At 28.5% G+C, this 17,861-nt stretch overlaps 1 protein-coding gene and 1 non-coding gene across 2 annotated transcripts; both read left to right on the forward strand.

The window, feature by feature from the left end:
- The first annotated feature begins 476 nt into the window (after window positions 1–476).
- On the forward strand, window positions 477–9,855 carry LOC113869586 (MADS-box transcription factor 23-like). Its single transcript, XM_027505981.1, has 7 exons — window positions 477–658; window positions 6,722–6,797; window positions 7,799–7,860; window positions 9,139–9,238; window positions 9,358–9,399; window positions 9,487–9,528; window positions 9,697–9,855. The coding sequence occupies exons 1-7, from the start codon at window positions 477–479 to the stop codon at window positions 9,853–9,855; spliced, it is 663 nt and encodes a 220-aa protein (XP_027361782.1).
- A 6,552-nt stretch (window positions 9,856–16,407) lies between these two features.
- On the forward strand, window positions 16,408–16,481 carry TRNAN-GUU. Its single transcript has one exon. It is a non-coding gene; the product is annotated as a tRNA-Asn (tRNA).
- The last annotated feature ends 1,380 nt before the right edge of the window (window positions 16,482–17,861 follow it).

Consider the following 17,861-nt stretch of genomic DNA (forward strand, 5'->3'; position numbering starts at 1 on the left):
TCGAAATGAATTATTGTAATTGTAACGTGTCAGGGGCTTATACGGCTGGCGGCGCCATAAAAAATCTCAAAACTATAGAACAAATACAACTCATATCCTTGAATACTGCACTGTAGAAAGTACACTACACAGTCACAACTCACAAGTTATACGTAGCAGTGATCCAATTTTTAATTTAAACCCACATAGTAACCTGCCCCACTGCCACAAGCCGCTTCTCTTCCACCCACAAACTGCTTTCTTTTTTCTGCTTATAAAGCTCTCACCACTTCCCACCCAAAAAATGCAAAGCCAGCTTCACACTATCAATTCTTGCACCACCAAAGCCTCTGACTCATCTTGAATATCTACCAAGTAAGAATTCATTGTTATGCTCCGATTTAGCTTTACTGAACTTTGTGTTAATTTTTCTATTACTATAAATCAATTAGTCTAATTTATTATTTCATAAACCCTAGGTGCGTAGAGGTGGAATAATGGGAAGAGGGAAGATTGTGATTGAAAGGATCGACAATTCCACTAGCCGCCAAGTGACTTTCTCTAAGAGGAGAAAGGGTTTGATCAAGAAAGCCAAAGAGCTTGCAATCCTCTGTGATGCTCAAGTTGGAGTTGTCATATTCTCCAGCACAGGAAAGCTTTACGAATATGCAAGCACCAGGTTTGGTCATTATTATTTAATTTGCTAATACAATGTTTGGATATTTCTGTTATATAAATATACTCATGATATGAACAGATCATGTCGTTTGTTATCTGAACCTAAATTTAATTCCTCTCTATTTGACTGCAGTTTAATGGATTTTAATTAGTTTTTATTTAATTTATGTTAACTTATTGAAGACTATTTATCACCATATGTAAATGCATGGCTATGAGTTCAAAGAGACCAGGATTCAGGCATGTGCTTGACAGTCCTAGCTAGATAGCATATATTAATAATGTTTTGAACTTCAAGTGGATGCCATATGAATTATCATCACTTTTCTCAAATTTCTGACAATAATTAACCTGAAGGGTTTTAGCAGCTGCCAGATGTAGTAGGATATTAGAAGAGTATCATCTTGGAAACAGAATAAAGATACTACCATCATACTGCACTAAGCTCAATAAGTCTATAAATGAAAAAAGAACTGCAGTTTGATTATGATAATATTTTTTAGGACCATTTAAAAAATTGTTTTAATGTTAATCAGTGTTTTCAAAGTATTATTTAAAGAATTAAAAGTGAAAAATTATTAAAATATACTATTAATATATTTTTTGTCGTAAGTTTAATACTTAAAAAAATAATTTTATTTTCTTATCTAGTAACAAGACTTTAAAACTGATACTTAAAAGACTTATGAGTAGATGTAACAGACCTCCGAACCTGTCCTTCTCGTGTCCTTATCCAAAGGCAGAGCCCCCGACAAGAGATCTATATTGGCTAGTATTCACCAATATAGTTCCACTAGTTTTCTCCAAACATTAACTGTATTGAATATTTATATTCTTGAGTCGTAACTCGTCAATCCAACAAAAGTACTGAAGTAGCTGCAAAATATGTGAAACAGTATATGACCATGCAGATAAAGATCACTTATTCATGCAACAAAATTTTCATAACATCTATAATATTATTATTATTATTTTATTTCTCTTTATCACATCAGGATCAGCCATCACAATTATCTTATATTCTCTCATTTTCCATCTTTTTCTTTGTTGTAAAACTGTTTTCATACCAATATTCAATTTCTCAAGCAGATATATTATGGTTTCAGCAAAACGATAGACAGATCCAGGGAACATTAATAGGTGAAACACTATATATTTAAGTTAGAACTTTAAGCCCATTAAAGGAAAAAGGTATCTCAACGTACTATCCACCAATCCATGGCCAGTAGAACTGCAATTCATTTTGAGTAGTTAATCAATTTATATACCTCTTTTTCTTTTTCTTTTTTATATATCTTTATCGCCATGTCAACCTAGTTTTGCTTATTTTAGAAGGTTGCATAAAAGTATATATGCACGATTCCAATCTTTGTATAACTTTAGCCATTGTCAATCTAAATGATTTTAGCTGATACATGCCTTTAATTAGTCATGTCAAATAACATTGAGGATTTGGAAGTGTTAGGTAGCAGTGTAGTGGTCGCTAGAGCAACGTTCCATTCCAAAAGCAAATAGTCAAGTCCCATATAGGATCATTATCACTGGCAAATACATGCATGCATTGGATAAAGTGTTGTCTCCCCTAGTTTTGATATAGACAACCTTATCACATAAATAAACGTAGCTAACTAAGCAAGTTGCTTTGGCAGGTTTCATTGTAATATCATTCTTGTTTTGTATTTTCTTTTTACACCGACTTGAAGTGAGTACTTTTCTTTCTTGTATCCACGCTTCCTAGTCTTAGCCCATGGTAATCACTGAACCTCAATCTGCTTTACAAGGTAGTAGATGCATTGAATCCTTCAGCTTTTCCTTAAAGTCGATAACGTCATGCAGAATTACGGTTTTGGATACGTTTCTAATTTAAAGAAATGCTTTTATAATATAGCTTTTCTAATCCCCCCCTAAAACATACCGATTTAATTATAAAAATCACTAAAACTGCTCCTTTTTTTTTTTTTAGTATATATCTGATTATCTTAATGTTTTCCTAAAACATATTTTTCAATTGAAAAATATACTGTTCTTTTAAAACGATACTAACAGACACTATATTACAAGTATATTGTACTTATTTAACATTTTTGTTTGATATACTTATTGATATAACATTAGAAAAACATACAGCGAGTTTCGTTACTGTGTAATTCATAAATGTGAAGTTAAATATCAATTTGCTGTATTGTATTACTGGTTTTACTAATCATTGCCTCACAGCTTTAGGGTAATAATAAAGGAAACGATAATATTTTTTTATTAAAAGAATAATATTTAATATTTTCAATATATTATTTATATTTTAATTTCTTAATTATTGTCTCTAAATAATAGCTTGTAAAACCATATTATTATTATTATTATTATCTAGAGGAAAAATTCAAATATGTCTCCTTAATCCCTCCCCCCCCCCCCCCCTTTTAATTTTCCGTCTCTCTAATTAATGAAAATGAAAATTTAGTAAAAAAATCTTTTTAAATAATATAGTCTCGTTTCCTTATAAGGATTTTCTAATTATAGTTTAATATATATGAAGCACTGTGTTGTAAATTTAGTTTTTTAATCATCCTGTTTGGTAAGTCTAGCGTGCCTTTTTTAAATAAAGTTTAATGACAGTAAAAAGAGGAAGGTAAGAGATAACATAAATTCTTTTTATGAAAAAAAGTAGTAGTAAATATTAGTTCAGGCTACTACATGCTGAATAGGAGTATTTCATCAAGTTAGATGTATTCATGAATTTTAAATCTGGAGAATAAACCCCCAATCCAACTAACTTATTAGCTCTATTTTTTAATCTTTTAAATTTGTGCGTTTTAAACTTTAGTAATTAATTTTCTTTTGTCACCTTTCTTTGTGCCCAAACCATTATCGAATATTTTTGTAATGTTTATTATCCAATCTTGTTATCATATTTGGGTAAGTAAAATAAATAGATATGTCAAAACATAGTGGTAAAAGTTATTAAAATTTAATAAAATGCAATAGCAACATCCGAATGTGATTTTATTGCTCTTTTGGATTATGATAGAGCAAAAAGCCAGTATCTCAGGAATAAAAATAGGTTAGATTAAGTTATGTCTTGCATAAATAAGTCTGATCTATTTAATAATTTTAAAGTCTAAGCTTAGTTTATTATTTATTATAAGTTTTTTTATTGAACTTAACATGATCTTTGTAAAAGTCTAATTTAACTTATTAATATGTTTAATAACCTACTTTATATCTATTTTATATTGATACATTCAATAAGTTATTAAGCTTATTTATAAATAAACTATTAAATCATTTAAATAAATATGGTTTTTTAAAATTTATAAAGCTTATATCTAAATAAACTATTAGAAAGTATATAGTAAAGACCTTCAACTTTAATAAAAAAAAATTAAAGTTTTTAATTTAATATTTTATTATTTTAAAATTTAATTGATTTAATATATTATTATAAATTTTAAATAAACTATTCTAATAGGCTTAATAAGCTTTTTCTTAAGCTCAAGTCTGACCCATTTAATTAATTAAACTTTTTAAAAAATTTAAATTAAACTTGTTAATTAAATAGATTAGACTTTTAAAAAATTAAGCTATAATGACCGGCCTGACCTATTTCCATCATAATTTCTAATGGTAGAAAACTTCAAGTTATAAATAAAATAATTAATTAAGATAGAAAAATAAAAAAATACAAAATTGTCCTTTTAATTTAATTTAACAATATATTTACCAAACCAACTTAATTTAAGTTAGATTAATTTGGTTTGAATTACCTAAAATAATTTTAAAAACTACCTCTACTTCTTAATAACTTTATTGTTCATCCATACCTTATAGGTACTTAGACACCATGCTCAAATCTATTATCTACAATTTAGTTAAATGAAATATTTTAGTGTGTCTTTTTTTTAATAAACTAAGACATTAAAAATTTTTAATATTCAATTTTGTCATAAAATTAATAATATAAAAATATCAAATAAAAATAGAACATTTAACTCAGTTTGAAAATATCGAAAAACCTTTTAAACCTGAGTTATAAACTATAAAAAAAAATATCTAGTTATGCAAATATATCTATTATATTTATACAGGTATGAATTGGGTATTATAATACTTGAGTTATCATTCATACTTATGAAATTTTGTAGATAATTATTCATATTCAAACTCAAAGTCATTTGATAAATAAAAACAATACCTATTACGTAAAAGCTTTATAAATATTATTAAATTTAAACCTAACCATATTCCGTATTTTCTAAATACATCATAATGAATCACATAATATTAGAATAGTTTTATAAGTTTTAAATGTAGTTAGTATCTCTCATTTTTTATTCCACTATTAAAAAAATTACTTTAACTGTAAATATAAGATATTTTTTTTTTTCAATTTGAATAATTAGCTAATTAACCCACGAGAGCGGGAGTCATAGTGAGTAAACAATAATTTTGCAGGAAGAGTTCTTTTAACGAATATCTTGTTTGTAATATTCTAAAACGGAAGGGTGATTAGCTTAAAATTTAAAAAAATAAAATTATGATTATAATTTACTAAATCAAAAATAACATTCATATATAATTTTATTATTTTAAATAAATTTTAACCAATAACTTGTAAAAAGTGTATTAAAAATATACTACTGACATTTTTCAAGTAACTGTATTTAACTTCAAAGATTTTATGGATGTTATTATTATTAATAAAGTTTTGTTAACCTTAACTTTTAAGGTTGAGTTTAAGTATTTATAAATAATTTTTTTTATAAAAAAAATATAAAATTATTGTATTAAAATTATAAAAATATAATAAATATTTCTCTTTTTAATAAAATTTTATTATTATTAACTATTTATCCTCAATTTTAAAGGCTGGGGTTAACAAAACATTTATTAATATGATTTAAAATATTAAAATAACCTACCCTTAGTATAATATTTTCTAAAAAGAAAAGGTAATCAAAAGCGTTATCATAGGATCCTAATACCACGGTTTCTAAGAAATAATATTTTTAAAAAATTGTTTTAAATGTGACTGAGAGAAATTGACTGATTTATCATAATGTGCAATACACTTGGAGTATATAGGAGGCAATTTGGTGCAATGTAGAGTACATGCACCGTGGAAGACAAGATAGCATTTCTTATTGAGACTAACAAATTGAGTAATGCACTACACTAACAATTGAACTGACAGATAACTGATACAACAAGCTCACTATGAATTAATGGTTCATATTGTGAAACTATGATGGCTGTATCCCTACAAACTCGTAGGTGCTAGATATCCACCATAGCCAACTTCTTATCTAGGATCATGATTTGTATACTGCAATAAGAAATCCAAATGTGATCTTTGAAATTAACCATTGCTCTTTAGATAAGCATCAAATTTATATTAAGCATGACCTTTCTAAAGCATTGAATTTATATTAATTTATTTTTCTTTTAAAAATTTATCAAATTAGAAAATATAAGTAAAAAAAAATTAACTTACTTTTTTCCTTCTATTTTTTCACTCTCAATAATATTTGTTGCTACAGATGATTTTTTTAATCAGATTACTTAATCTTTTTTTCATAAAAACGTAATATTGATAACTATATATTTTAGTAAAATATGATTTTAATTTTGATAAATATACTTAATTTTAATTCTAGTTTTCTAAAACCTTTTTGTTAATTTTTTTTGTAAATTTTATGAACATTCTCTATCATCACTTATTAATTACGTGATATACATCTAAACATGTTATTTTCTTAAAATAATCCTTAATGTGTCATAACTAAAAATATGTCAAATCATCATTAGATATTAACGGTGACTATTTAAAAAATATTTTAGATTTATAAATATCAAAATAAATAAAATTTTAAAAATATTAAAACCAAATTTTATTTATGAAAATTAAAAAACTTATTCAATTATATATCTTTTGATGGTGTGATATGCTCTGAATGTTTTTACAATGTGTTATCCTCATTTAGCCTTCTATAATCAAATGAAACTCTTTAACAATTTTGTGAAATAAAATATAAAAAATATAAAGATTCATTTATATATATATGACCAGCATGAAATCAATGATCGAGAGATATAACACATGCAAGGAGGAAGATCAATTGACAAATTCAGAACCGGGAGTCAAGGTATGTCTGTTAACCACTCAGAATTGTCCCATGCCTTGTTTTTTCTTTCCGGCCATAAACTGCAGCTACAAGCAAAGTGTATTTGAAGTTTACCATATTTCTTTTCTGATTTTCATGAAGTTAGTAAATAGTCCCATTAAGCGTGTAGTAATGCCTAATTAAAATGACAAATATTTTCTAGGACCTTAAAGCAAAACTGTATATGGTTCCGTTCTTATATGTGAAAAGCAAGATCAAACCTCTCCCCCTTAAAGGAAAATAAAAATAAAAATCTTTGGACAATCTCTCAACTGTTAGAAACTCATTATTACAGTGTTAAAGACTACTAATTTTATCTCACCTAATTGCTAGATTTCTCATGCGTCAGCCAAGTGAATCAATCGAATCCCAAGCATTACCAAAATAAACTACACAGGGATAGGTATTTATGATATGTCTAGATTGAATAGATCTGTCCTAATTTTCTCTCTTTAAGACAATAACTTTATTTCCTGGGGATTTGAAGGGACTATAACTGCACCACCTTTTAAACTTTTAGGGTTTTTTGCTTGATATTTATGGAGTCAAGATTTTGAGTAGTCTATACTATCTATAGTGTCTCTAGAATAGATTCCAAGTGGAAAAGTGCTATAATTCTACTATAAACAGAGGAACAAATATGACCCTATTTGTTTTACCGTAAGAATAAATTTCCTACACTATGCACATATTTCAATGTAAAATGTGTTACTTAAATTATTTTAAGCACATGTTTCAATTAAGTTCAATGATTTAAAATCAATTCTATCCAATTTTAAAACAATTAAATCCTATTTCTGGTTAGTACATATTATAAATATGACACAACCATGCATGTTATAAATGTGACACAACCAGACATCACAATGATTTGTATTCTATTGTGGATCATGTTGAAGTATTCTGTTAGGAACTAACTCAAAATGATAAAAACCATTCATCCTGCATTACTTATTTACGTTGTTTTACTTGATAATTGATAGTTTTGGCAGAGGGAGGCAGAATTTCTAAGGCAGCAACTACAGAATCTACAAGAAAACCATCGGTACAAACTTTCTACTAAATGTTGATTTATTTAGCAATTTTTTTATAATTCTATAAAGTAAACAAAACAGGTATTGTTTTGGAAGCACTGCAGTGTCAGACAAAAAGGTATTATCATACTACAGTAGATTGGCTGTGTCATGGCATGCTGGATTGAATCCAGCAAAATGTCTATGACATATAATTAAGATTTGATTGTCACTGCAAACTCCATTTAGTCTCAAATCATTAGAAATAAAATTCTGATCCCCACGAATAGAAATAACTTCCATTTCCAATTTGCAGGAAATTAAAAATTAGATAAAAAAAAAAATAGAAACAATGAAGTAAGCAAAGACAATCCAAAGTTCCACACTAAAGCATGTTAGTTATTAACCCCTTTTATCAAATGCATTTCATATTTCCGTTGCATAAATGCTTTGATAGAGCCCTTGGAACTAGAAAAAACAATGCAATCGTCAATGCCATAAACTACCATCAACTCTCCACTTTTGTTTGTTACCTTCTCAATACAACCAAATTAAGCATTAGATATCAACATAAATATCTCAAATAAATAAAAGAAAGCCTAAATTTACTTTTTTTTTAGTGTGTATATATATATATATATATTATAGATGTGAGATTGATTTATTAGCATGGACTTGCAGATTGAAATCCTCTGGTATTGTGTCATCAGTGAGTTTATAGATCACAAGATGATTTCAAATTATTAAAATGTAGATTCTTCAACAAAATAGAAGATCATTATGCATGACCTCCTTGGAAGAGACAAACTTAAATATTTGAAACATACAAAAAAAAAAAAAAGGCTTGCTCTAAATCAGTCAGAGAAGTTTATAGTTTTATTTATTTATTTTATTTCAGAATAGCTTGAGAATAATAGTCCATGCAAAATTAGTATTCACTTTTCTATCCATCTCAGACTACTTTCAATAAACATGAATACTAAATCCCACTAGACACCAACCATAAGGAAGATTTTCATTGAAGTGATGACTCTTCTTCCTTTTTTTGTGGATTAAATAAAGAAGAAAACATTAAATGTCTATCTAAGGATTATGTAACAACAGTACAATTCAATACAAATTCTATTATGAAGATACCACATCAATCAAACACTATTCTAATACACCACACCATACAGTCCAAAATAGTAAAACAAAAACATTTCCCTCTTTGCTGATAGTGGTGACTGGTGACTAATAAACGAGAATGAATTTGCATATCACATTAAGTTCTATGAAAACAAGAGCAGTAACATGTTTCTTTTACACAGGCAATTGATGGGAGAACAACTTTATGGTTTGAGTGTCAGAAACCTACAAGATCTGGAGAATCAACTGGAAATGAGTCTCCAAGGGGTTCGCATGAAAAAGGTCAAGTGACTTAGATTTATTCAAAGAATGAATGAAGATAAATATGCTTGCTTGATTAATCTTATTGATGACCAAGCTAAACACTAGAAGCAATTAACAAGTTTAATCAATTTCTGCAGGAGCAAATTCTAAGAGACGAAATCCAAGAGCTGAACCGAAAGGTCTTTCTAAGCGGTGCCCTTCACTAATTTTCTCCTCAAATTTTATAAAATTGACTAACCTTTATATTTTATTTTTCACAAATGCAGGGAAACCTAATCTATCAAGAAAATGTGGAACTTTACAAGAAGGTAAACCTCATTCAACATGAATATCACGCACAACTATGCAAAAAGGTAGCAAAGCTTAGTTAATAAGTATGGCATCCCCAAAAATTGCAAGAGACTTATATTCACTTAGGCCATGAAATGCAACAATAAAAAGCACAAATTGCCTAACATTGAGGCTTGAAATCCCAGGTTTATGGTACAGCAGATATGGCTGCAACAAGCAGAAATGCATTTGTTCCACTTCCATATGCTATACATGCAGGAGGGCATCCACAAGAATTGATTCAACTTCAGTTATTGCAGCCTGAGCAAGAAGCTTGTGAGACATCAGGCAGTGCCACAAAATGAAGTTCAAGTCTAATTTGGTTCAATATTTTAGTAATACATTTGGAAAAGAAAGATATATTGATATTGCAGCATAATGGTCACACATCTAAAGTGAAGAGTTCTTGTGGATGAATGTTACTTCACTCAGAAAGTCCCAGAAAAGAACATTGCAGCTCCAGATATTGTATGGGTTAGATATATAACATCTAATCAGTAACATGGCTTTTACTTGTAAAACTGCATATGGAAAAATCTTAAATAAAACAGCATTGACTTAAAATTGTCCTTCTGTAACCAAGAATTCCTTCAAGATAAAATATAAATACATATGTGGATGTGAAACAGAGCAATCAAACAACAAAATGAACAAGAGAAAATGAAGGAGCAGAAAATATCTGTCCTCAAAATCAACTTTAATTAATTAATTAATTAATTAATTGATTAATAATTAATCATTGAAACGAGTGGTCCAAGCCAAGTCTAACTCTCACGGTCTCAAAACATTGCAATCTACACATGCCATCCACGTGTAGTCCGTGCCAGACACGTTACCTTCAACTTCTTGGTTGATTTGTGACCCGCAGTGTTTGAAAAATACATTGGATGTGGAATAATTAGATTCCATAAGAGGAATTTTGATCTTCACCGGCCTAATTTAACGGAATTACACTGTTTTTAGAATTAGAAGTATCGGTATTCATCAGCTATAGCATTCAGCATTTGATTTATGTAAATCAACTTAGATAAATAAGAGAATAAAACTCTCAAGGATAATCAAACTCTTTGTTACTTCCTCCCATGATTGCCTTCTACTTTTTGTTTAGCACTAATCCACTCTAAATATGCGTTTTCTCAACCAAATATCTTATTAAAAGCTTGGATTCACTCTTAAATTTATATATATAGGATAACGGATTTGGTTCCCGTAAAATGTAAATATATAAAGTGAGAAAGTGAAGTTTTATTTATCTTTAATTTCAAAGCAAGATATATAAAATAAATATTTAAATTTAAATTATACACAGGTTTAATTATAAATTATCGTGTTGTATAAGATCTACGTATTTATAATTTCTAACGAGTACTCTAGTGACATAGCATTTTAAAAAAAATACTATCAATTTAATTTTAATATCTAATTATCTTTGTAAATTAATACCTATATTTTAAAAATTTGTAAACTTGATTTTTCTGTGAACTATAAGTTAGATATAAAAGAGAATAAATTAATATATTTCTTATAAATTAAATATTAAACCATAAATATTAATTAAATTTATTGATGAAACCAAAAGGTGAATAAATATTTTAAGGATATTTATTCTATATTTTACATAATCTTTTGAATTCCTAAAACAAATATTATAACCTAAATTTTATCTCGAATTGAGTTTATATTAACATAACTGCTCCAAAAATGTGAGTTGCTTACTGCTCTCAATTGACAGGCTAATATATGTATTACTGAAAGGTTCTCCATGTAGTTCACCTAAAGTATAATTAAAATAAAACGCACCCACATAGTTGGATTACATTTAAAATATTGCATACTAAAATTTAATTTAAATTTTAATCATTTAAAGTATTATTGTAAGGGGAAAAAAAAGTTATGATAGTGTAGGAGTTTGAAACATACTAAAAAAATTGTGGCCAACATCAAATTAATGCTTTAACAATAACGAACGTATTTCAAAATACAAAATAGTGAAATTTAAGGTTTTAAAATTAAACTGAGGGTTTTTAGAAATACATAGCAATATTTAAGGAAAACAAACACAAGTTAAACCCATAAATAAAATTAAGAGAAAAAATCATCTTATTCAAAACCCTAATTAGGAAATTCCTCCTCTCTCACTTCATACTTCAGAACGTACCGTATAAAAACATTTATAATATAATAAAATTAAATAATCACATGAATTAAAAAATATAATATTAACATAATATATAAACATATATTAATCTGATATTACATAAGTAAAGAGAAGAAAAGTTAATCTCATGATAAATAGAATTCCAAAAATAAGTTGGGAAGATAATTAATTTTATTCAGGTCACTCAAAACAAATTTAAAAATCTTGATTTTCAGCTTTCCTTTTTTTTTTTTTGCCTTAAGCTTAGGCTTTGGTATCGGGATGATCTTTTAACCCATTTTCTTTTTGGTTAAATAAATGACAAATGTTACAATGCTCCAACCAAATGTGTGAGCATCTATGCCCGACAATTTTAACCAAATAATTTATGTTATTTTGTATTTCAAACATAATGATACATATATATTTTTTGTAAATTTTGTACAAAATTTCAATGAAGTGAAGGAAATCAAATTCATTAGGGATGTAAACCCTACAGAGGTTATGGCTCAGCGACAGCAAATGGCTACGGCTACATGGCTTTCCACATACTAAACATCATTAAGCAACCCCTCTGGTAATGGTAACATTGATTCTAGTGTATATAAGCGGCATCATCAACAAAATGCATGGTTGAAGGGACTTTCATCAAACGTTTGGCGTGCACTTCCCATAAACCCATAATTTGCAAAATTGAGTTAAACTCATTGTTGCCAAAACGATCAAGATAAAACCATATTAAAATTTTGGGCATAAAGCATTGACGGGTCTTGAGCAATAAACTTTCAAATCATGCAAAAGATGTCATCTTATTAGTACATTTTCGTTCTCCATCTCCCCTTTACTTGAGTTATCCTCTGTCCTCAATGACAATTAATAAAGAAATAAAATGCTATTATAAATATAAAAAACTTACAATTGCAGGTGACATACACGGACCCTCCACGCTCCATGGTCCAAGGGATTTTTTTTTAATAAAAAAAGGACAAAAACAGTTTTTTATACATTTAAAGCGAGACACTTTTTAATATCTCTTTTAATTTTGAAAAGTGTTTTTAAAATATGTACATAAAAATAAAACAATTATGTAGAATGTCATGTATAGTGTCATTTTTTAAATATTCAAATATAATTTTTCTAACATCAAACATAGACGGACCATCGTGGCATACAGTGGTCACTTTATGCTGATTTTTGCATACAATGATTCTGGATACCACTAGCATGTTCTTTTTGTAGTTTTGTACATGTAAATTAAGTGTATATACCCCACAACCAAACCTCATCAAAATGACAATCAAATAAGCTAATATGCTCGGCTAAGTACAATTTTGCAAACGCATTATACTTCATACATCTTAAACAACTTCACTCCTGTCAAGGGAGCGGTGACTTTTACAAGTCATAAACCCATCAAAGAAAATGATGTTCCTAATCATTCACTGAGGGAAAGACATTAATTTCACACCTGAGAATCTGCATTCTTCTATAATTTTTTCAATTGCATACCATCCCTTTTTTGAGTTTTTCTCAAATTTTACCCCATAAAAAAATATAAAGGGTATCATGTTTCTGAGTTAGGCTAGGCATGCTCTAGTTCATTGACCAGAAAGTTAGAGCATCATGTGATAAGACATAGGTACCCAAGTACCACTTCATGTTTCTCAATGAGAATCCAACCGATGAAACAGAATTGCAACAATCAAAAGACTGCACAGTACAGAAATAAAAATTAATGACATCAATACTAGTAGATCCAGTTTAAGTATATATATATATATATATATATATATATATATAGGAAACCTTGGTATTATGACATATCTATGAATGAGATACCATATACAACCTTGAAGATAGATTTGTTGTCATCTGTCAAAACAAAGGTCATTGTCCTTCTTACATTCAATCCTAAACAAGGAATCACAATTTTATAAAATCAGTGATGTAAATCCCACCTAACATCTTGAAACACTTGGGAAAGGCGTCTAGGTTCCTCAAGATGGGAGCCTTCATCAAAATTCTGAGAGTAGCTAACAGGATCATATTGAAATGACATAGGTTTGGATCTACACATGGTCTTGCTCTCCCTCATGAACCTTCTAAGGATGTTCCTCCACCTCCACACCCTCTTGTTGTGGCTGTTGCAATAATGGATTCGAGAGTACTGGAACTCGTTGTGGATTGGCAAACATGAGGGGGACATCATGCACCTGGGGATGTATGAGGATTGCTGCACTGTGATGGTGAGATCTTTTTCCATTTGAATGGAGTTTGAAATGATTAATCGTGTTTTTTTTTTTTTTCTTTCTTGATGTGGGTATGCTTCTTTATCTTCTCAATTATTTTCTTTGGCTATGATATGGTTGAGGATACAAGTGCCTGCTACCATATGTACCTAGTAGTCTAGTACCATACTGTAAAAGGGTATTTCTTATTCAGTTTTCTACTGCTTTTCTGAGCTTTGTTAAATGTATATTTTATTTGTTCATTTATTATTTTGCATGTTTGTCCTATTCGGCTGATTGGAGTTAACAGCATAGATTAGGAAATAAACAAGCTTGCAACTGACAAAAGAAAACTAAGTGTAAGGTATACAGTCAAATCTGAAAGATGAATTGAAATTTTAATAGTAAAACATCATGTTAATTATTTGTTTGACATAAAGAAACATATGTAGTATAACCTTTTTTATATTATATTTCTTAATTAGTTATATTTTTAAATGTAAGAGACAGCTAATAGTTTTACTTACAGAACAACGGCAAATAACGATAGATAAGGGTTTTACTTGGCATTTTTAGTTGCTCCCAAAAAAGTTCTTAATGGTGGAAGTTTATTTTGGGGGTTAACAGATATTGGATTATACCAATTAGAAGTGCAACTCTAAGTTATTGACAGAGGGTAAATCAAAGCTTTTCATTATTGAATCAATGTTAGACAATATGGAATTGAAAAGGACATGCATAAGCCCTTTCTGACTGGCCTGAACGATGAGAATAAAAGGGGAAATAAAAAGGACACAATATGAGCCGAGCAAATCTCTGGAATATTTTCTTTCTAAACTAGCAGTTCAAACGTGTCAACGGAAATATTTTAGAAAAACATTATGTCAAGACTCAAAGGAGAAGGTAAAAAAATTAAAAGAAAATTAAATGATGGGAAGCTTAAAAAAGCAACAAATAATATGATTTTTTAATGTATATTTAATAACGCACCATAAAAATTTATGCATAAACTTTTTTTTATTAAAAACTATAAGATATTATAAAATTTAATAACATCAAATATCATAATTTTTAATAAAAAATTATCATTTATTAAATTTTAGTTTTTATCATATATTTAAAAAAGTGCAAATAATAAGAGTGGGGCATGTGATTTTGGGACAATCACAACTCCACAAGCCACATCTACCCTTGTATTTATGTGTGGGGACTTGGGAATCTGTCGTGTTTCTCTAACTGACAAAGGGGCGAAGCGGAAGAAAGTGTCGTTAGCTAAACAAAATTTCAGCCCCTTGCTTGGTTTTGGTGCCATTTGTTGATTTCCTTGTTTCAACTTTCAAATGCCGTTGGATTCCTTTCATCTCTCAATTCCCATCCTAACATATGTTTTAAAACTAGGATTGAGTGATTGACCAATGTAAATATGAACTTATTTTTTGGCTTATAGTTAAGCTAATAATATTAGCTTTAGTGACTGATTTTTTTTTCACATAGTAGTGTTACAGAGTTTTAAATCTATAAACTCGTTCACATTACTCAAGTCCCTTGGTTTGTGAATTAGCTATTATAGAAAATAAATATTATTACCCTCGATGCTATAAACTTGAATTATCGTATGGATGTGTTGTCATGACCAAGGTAGACAAGCATAAGGTCTATATGGGGCCAAGAATCTTATGCACATGTTGATCGCTGAGCTGAAGAATGCCACAAAGATTGTGAGCCCACATGCATGCACCTAGTGAATAGTAAATCCCTATACCCTGGCCATGTATGGTAAGTTATAGTTAGATATTTTAAGGGTCATTCAAATATAATATTTTCATTGATTCAAACATAGGCTTGCCTTATATATGGTGAAAATTCTACAGAAGGGATTGCTTGATCACCGCGTCCCTGCTCCTTAAATGGCTATCAAGTGTGTAATGAATGGTGATAGCAATCCTAAACAACTAAACATATGATCCAAAATATGCTTGTCCCCACACATTTGAAAACTTTGTATGCCTAGCTATATTGTACATGTAAGAGATGGCTATGATGGACCCAAGCACAGGCTGCAACAGATATCATGACCTTCCTAGCACATGCCTCCGAAGTACATAAGAATTATTGGCCATGTTTAATGAACTAAAACTCTCCTTCATCAGTTCTTTTTGTTTTTGGTTGCACACTTGAAAGTCATGAACTTTGTATTTGGACTGTTATATGTTTACAAGTTTTTTTTTTTACACCAGAGAAAAGAAAAGAGGATCCCTAATTTTTAGTGAAACGAGGTTGTAAATGAACTATTTAAATGAATAATTTTGTAAAAAAAAAAATTGCCTTTATAACAATCGACAAAAAACAAAACCAAATTTAATTAGCTGCATTTGGATAAATTAAATTAGAAAACATGACTATATTCAGTAAATTTCATGAAGACCAAGAATGAATGAATTATTATAGTGTTTCACGTTTATTGGTGTCCTAACTAGGACGACTTCCATCAAGCTGGAATAGCTCAGTTGGTTAGAGCGTGTGGCTGTTAACCACAAGGTCGGAGGTTCAAGCCCTCCTTCTAGCGAAAATCAATTTCTTTTTTTAAAATTTCCCTTGCTAGGATCATGTTTAGGCCAACTTAAGATTCGTTTAGCATTTTCCTGATAAAGGCCCACATTGGTGCATTTTATGTAGACATGGGCTTACACCAAATTGAATGGGCTATTTGCTTCCTGTGGCAAAGGCCCACGTGTTAGATTAGTTGTCAATTTCTGACCTCAAAACAAAGAAAGCATAACTCAATTTTCTGACAAAAGAAAAAGCACAATTCCATTTCAATTTTAGTTTGTTGACCAAAAAATTTCTAATTTTAGTTTTTCAAGCAGGTTGACAAATTAATCAAAAAATTGAAAAGAAAAGCCAGTAAGAGGGTTTTCAATTAGTTAAACGAATGTAATCTTCAAGAATCAAATAACTGTTGAGCTCTTCACGTACTTTGCTTATATGGTTGTGATAGTTGCATGTAACGCTATGTTCTTATTGGTAAAGAGTTCAAGGTGATCAATTTCCCTCATTCATGGAAGAAGATGATAACATAAAAACATTAACTTGTATCCTTTATGCGACTTTTACGTATAGATACATCCTTTATGAGTTTGAAAGTATTTGAAATAAACTTACAAAAATATCTTTAACCTTACTAAATCTTTTCAATTTATTTTAATAAACTTATCGATATAATTTCTCATAATACATTATTCTTACCTTATTTAATAAAAAGGTTTTATAAATGAATTTATAGTATAAAATTTCATTAAAAAAATACTAAGTAAATATTAAACTAAATTATATTTCTAAACGTATCCACACCCTTTTTCAGGTTTTCTTTAAGATTCTTAGTTTGTATCTTTTATTAAATCATAATGTAAAGTCTAATAAACTTTAATTCAAATATAACCTTTCATAATAATTAAAAATTTTTGTTAACCTTAATTCTTAAAGCTAAAGATAAATAATTAGTAATAATAAATATTTTTTATATTTTTATAACTTTAATACAACAATAATGTATTTTTTTTATAAATTTTTCTCATGTGCCGTTTAAGATTCGTAGCCTGTATTTTTTATTAAATCATAATGTAAAGTCTAATAAACTTTAATTGAAATATAAACTTTCATAATAATAAATTTTTTTTATTAATCTTAACTTTTAAGATTAAGAATAAATAGTTAACAATAATAAAATGTAAAAAAAAGAGTATTTATTATATTTTTATAACTTTAATATAATATTTATATATATATTTTAAAATTTTTTATTTATAAATAATTAAATAAATACTATAATACAATAACTTTAACACAATAACTATATACATGAGGTTAACGAAATGCATAATAAAAAAGTGACATAAATATCAAAGGTAAAAAAGCAAACAAAAGTATCCCAATCGAAAGATTTTTC

This window comes from Abrus precatorius, unplaced genomic scaffold (assembly GCF_003935025.1).
Source record: "Abrus precatorius isolate BTA unplaced genomic scaffold, Abrus_2018 Scaffold6, whole genome shotgun sequence".
In the NCBI taxonomy this organism is placed as follows: domain Eukaryota; kingdom Viridiplantae; phylum Streptophyta; class Magnoliopsida; order Fabales; family Fabaceae; genus Abrus; species Abrus precatorius.

Excerpts from the sequence above, each read along its gene's own strand:
- LOC113869586 (XM_027505981.1), top strand. The coding sequence starts at position 477 with ATGGGAAGAGGGAAGATTGTGATTGAAAGGATCGACAATTCCACTAGC. Across the intron at positions 659-6,721 it reads TACGAATATGCAAGCACCAG|CATGAAATCAATGATCGAGA; the intron begins GTTTGGTCATTA and ends ATATATGACCAG. Across the intron at positions 9,400-9,486 it reads TCCAAGAGCTGAACCGAAAG|GGAAACCTAATCTATCAAGA; the intron begins GTCTTTCTAAGC and ends TCACAAATGCAG.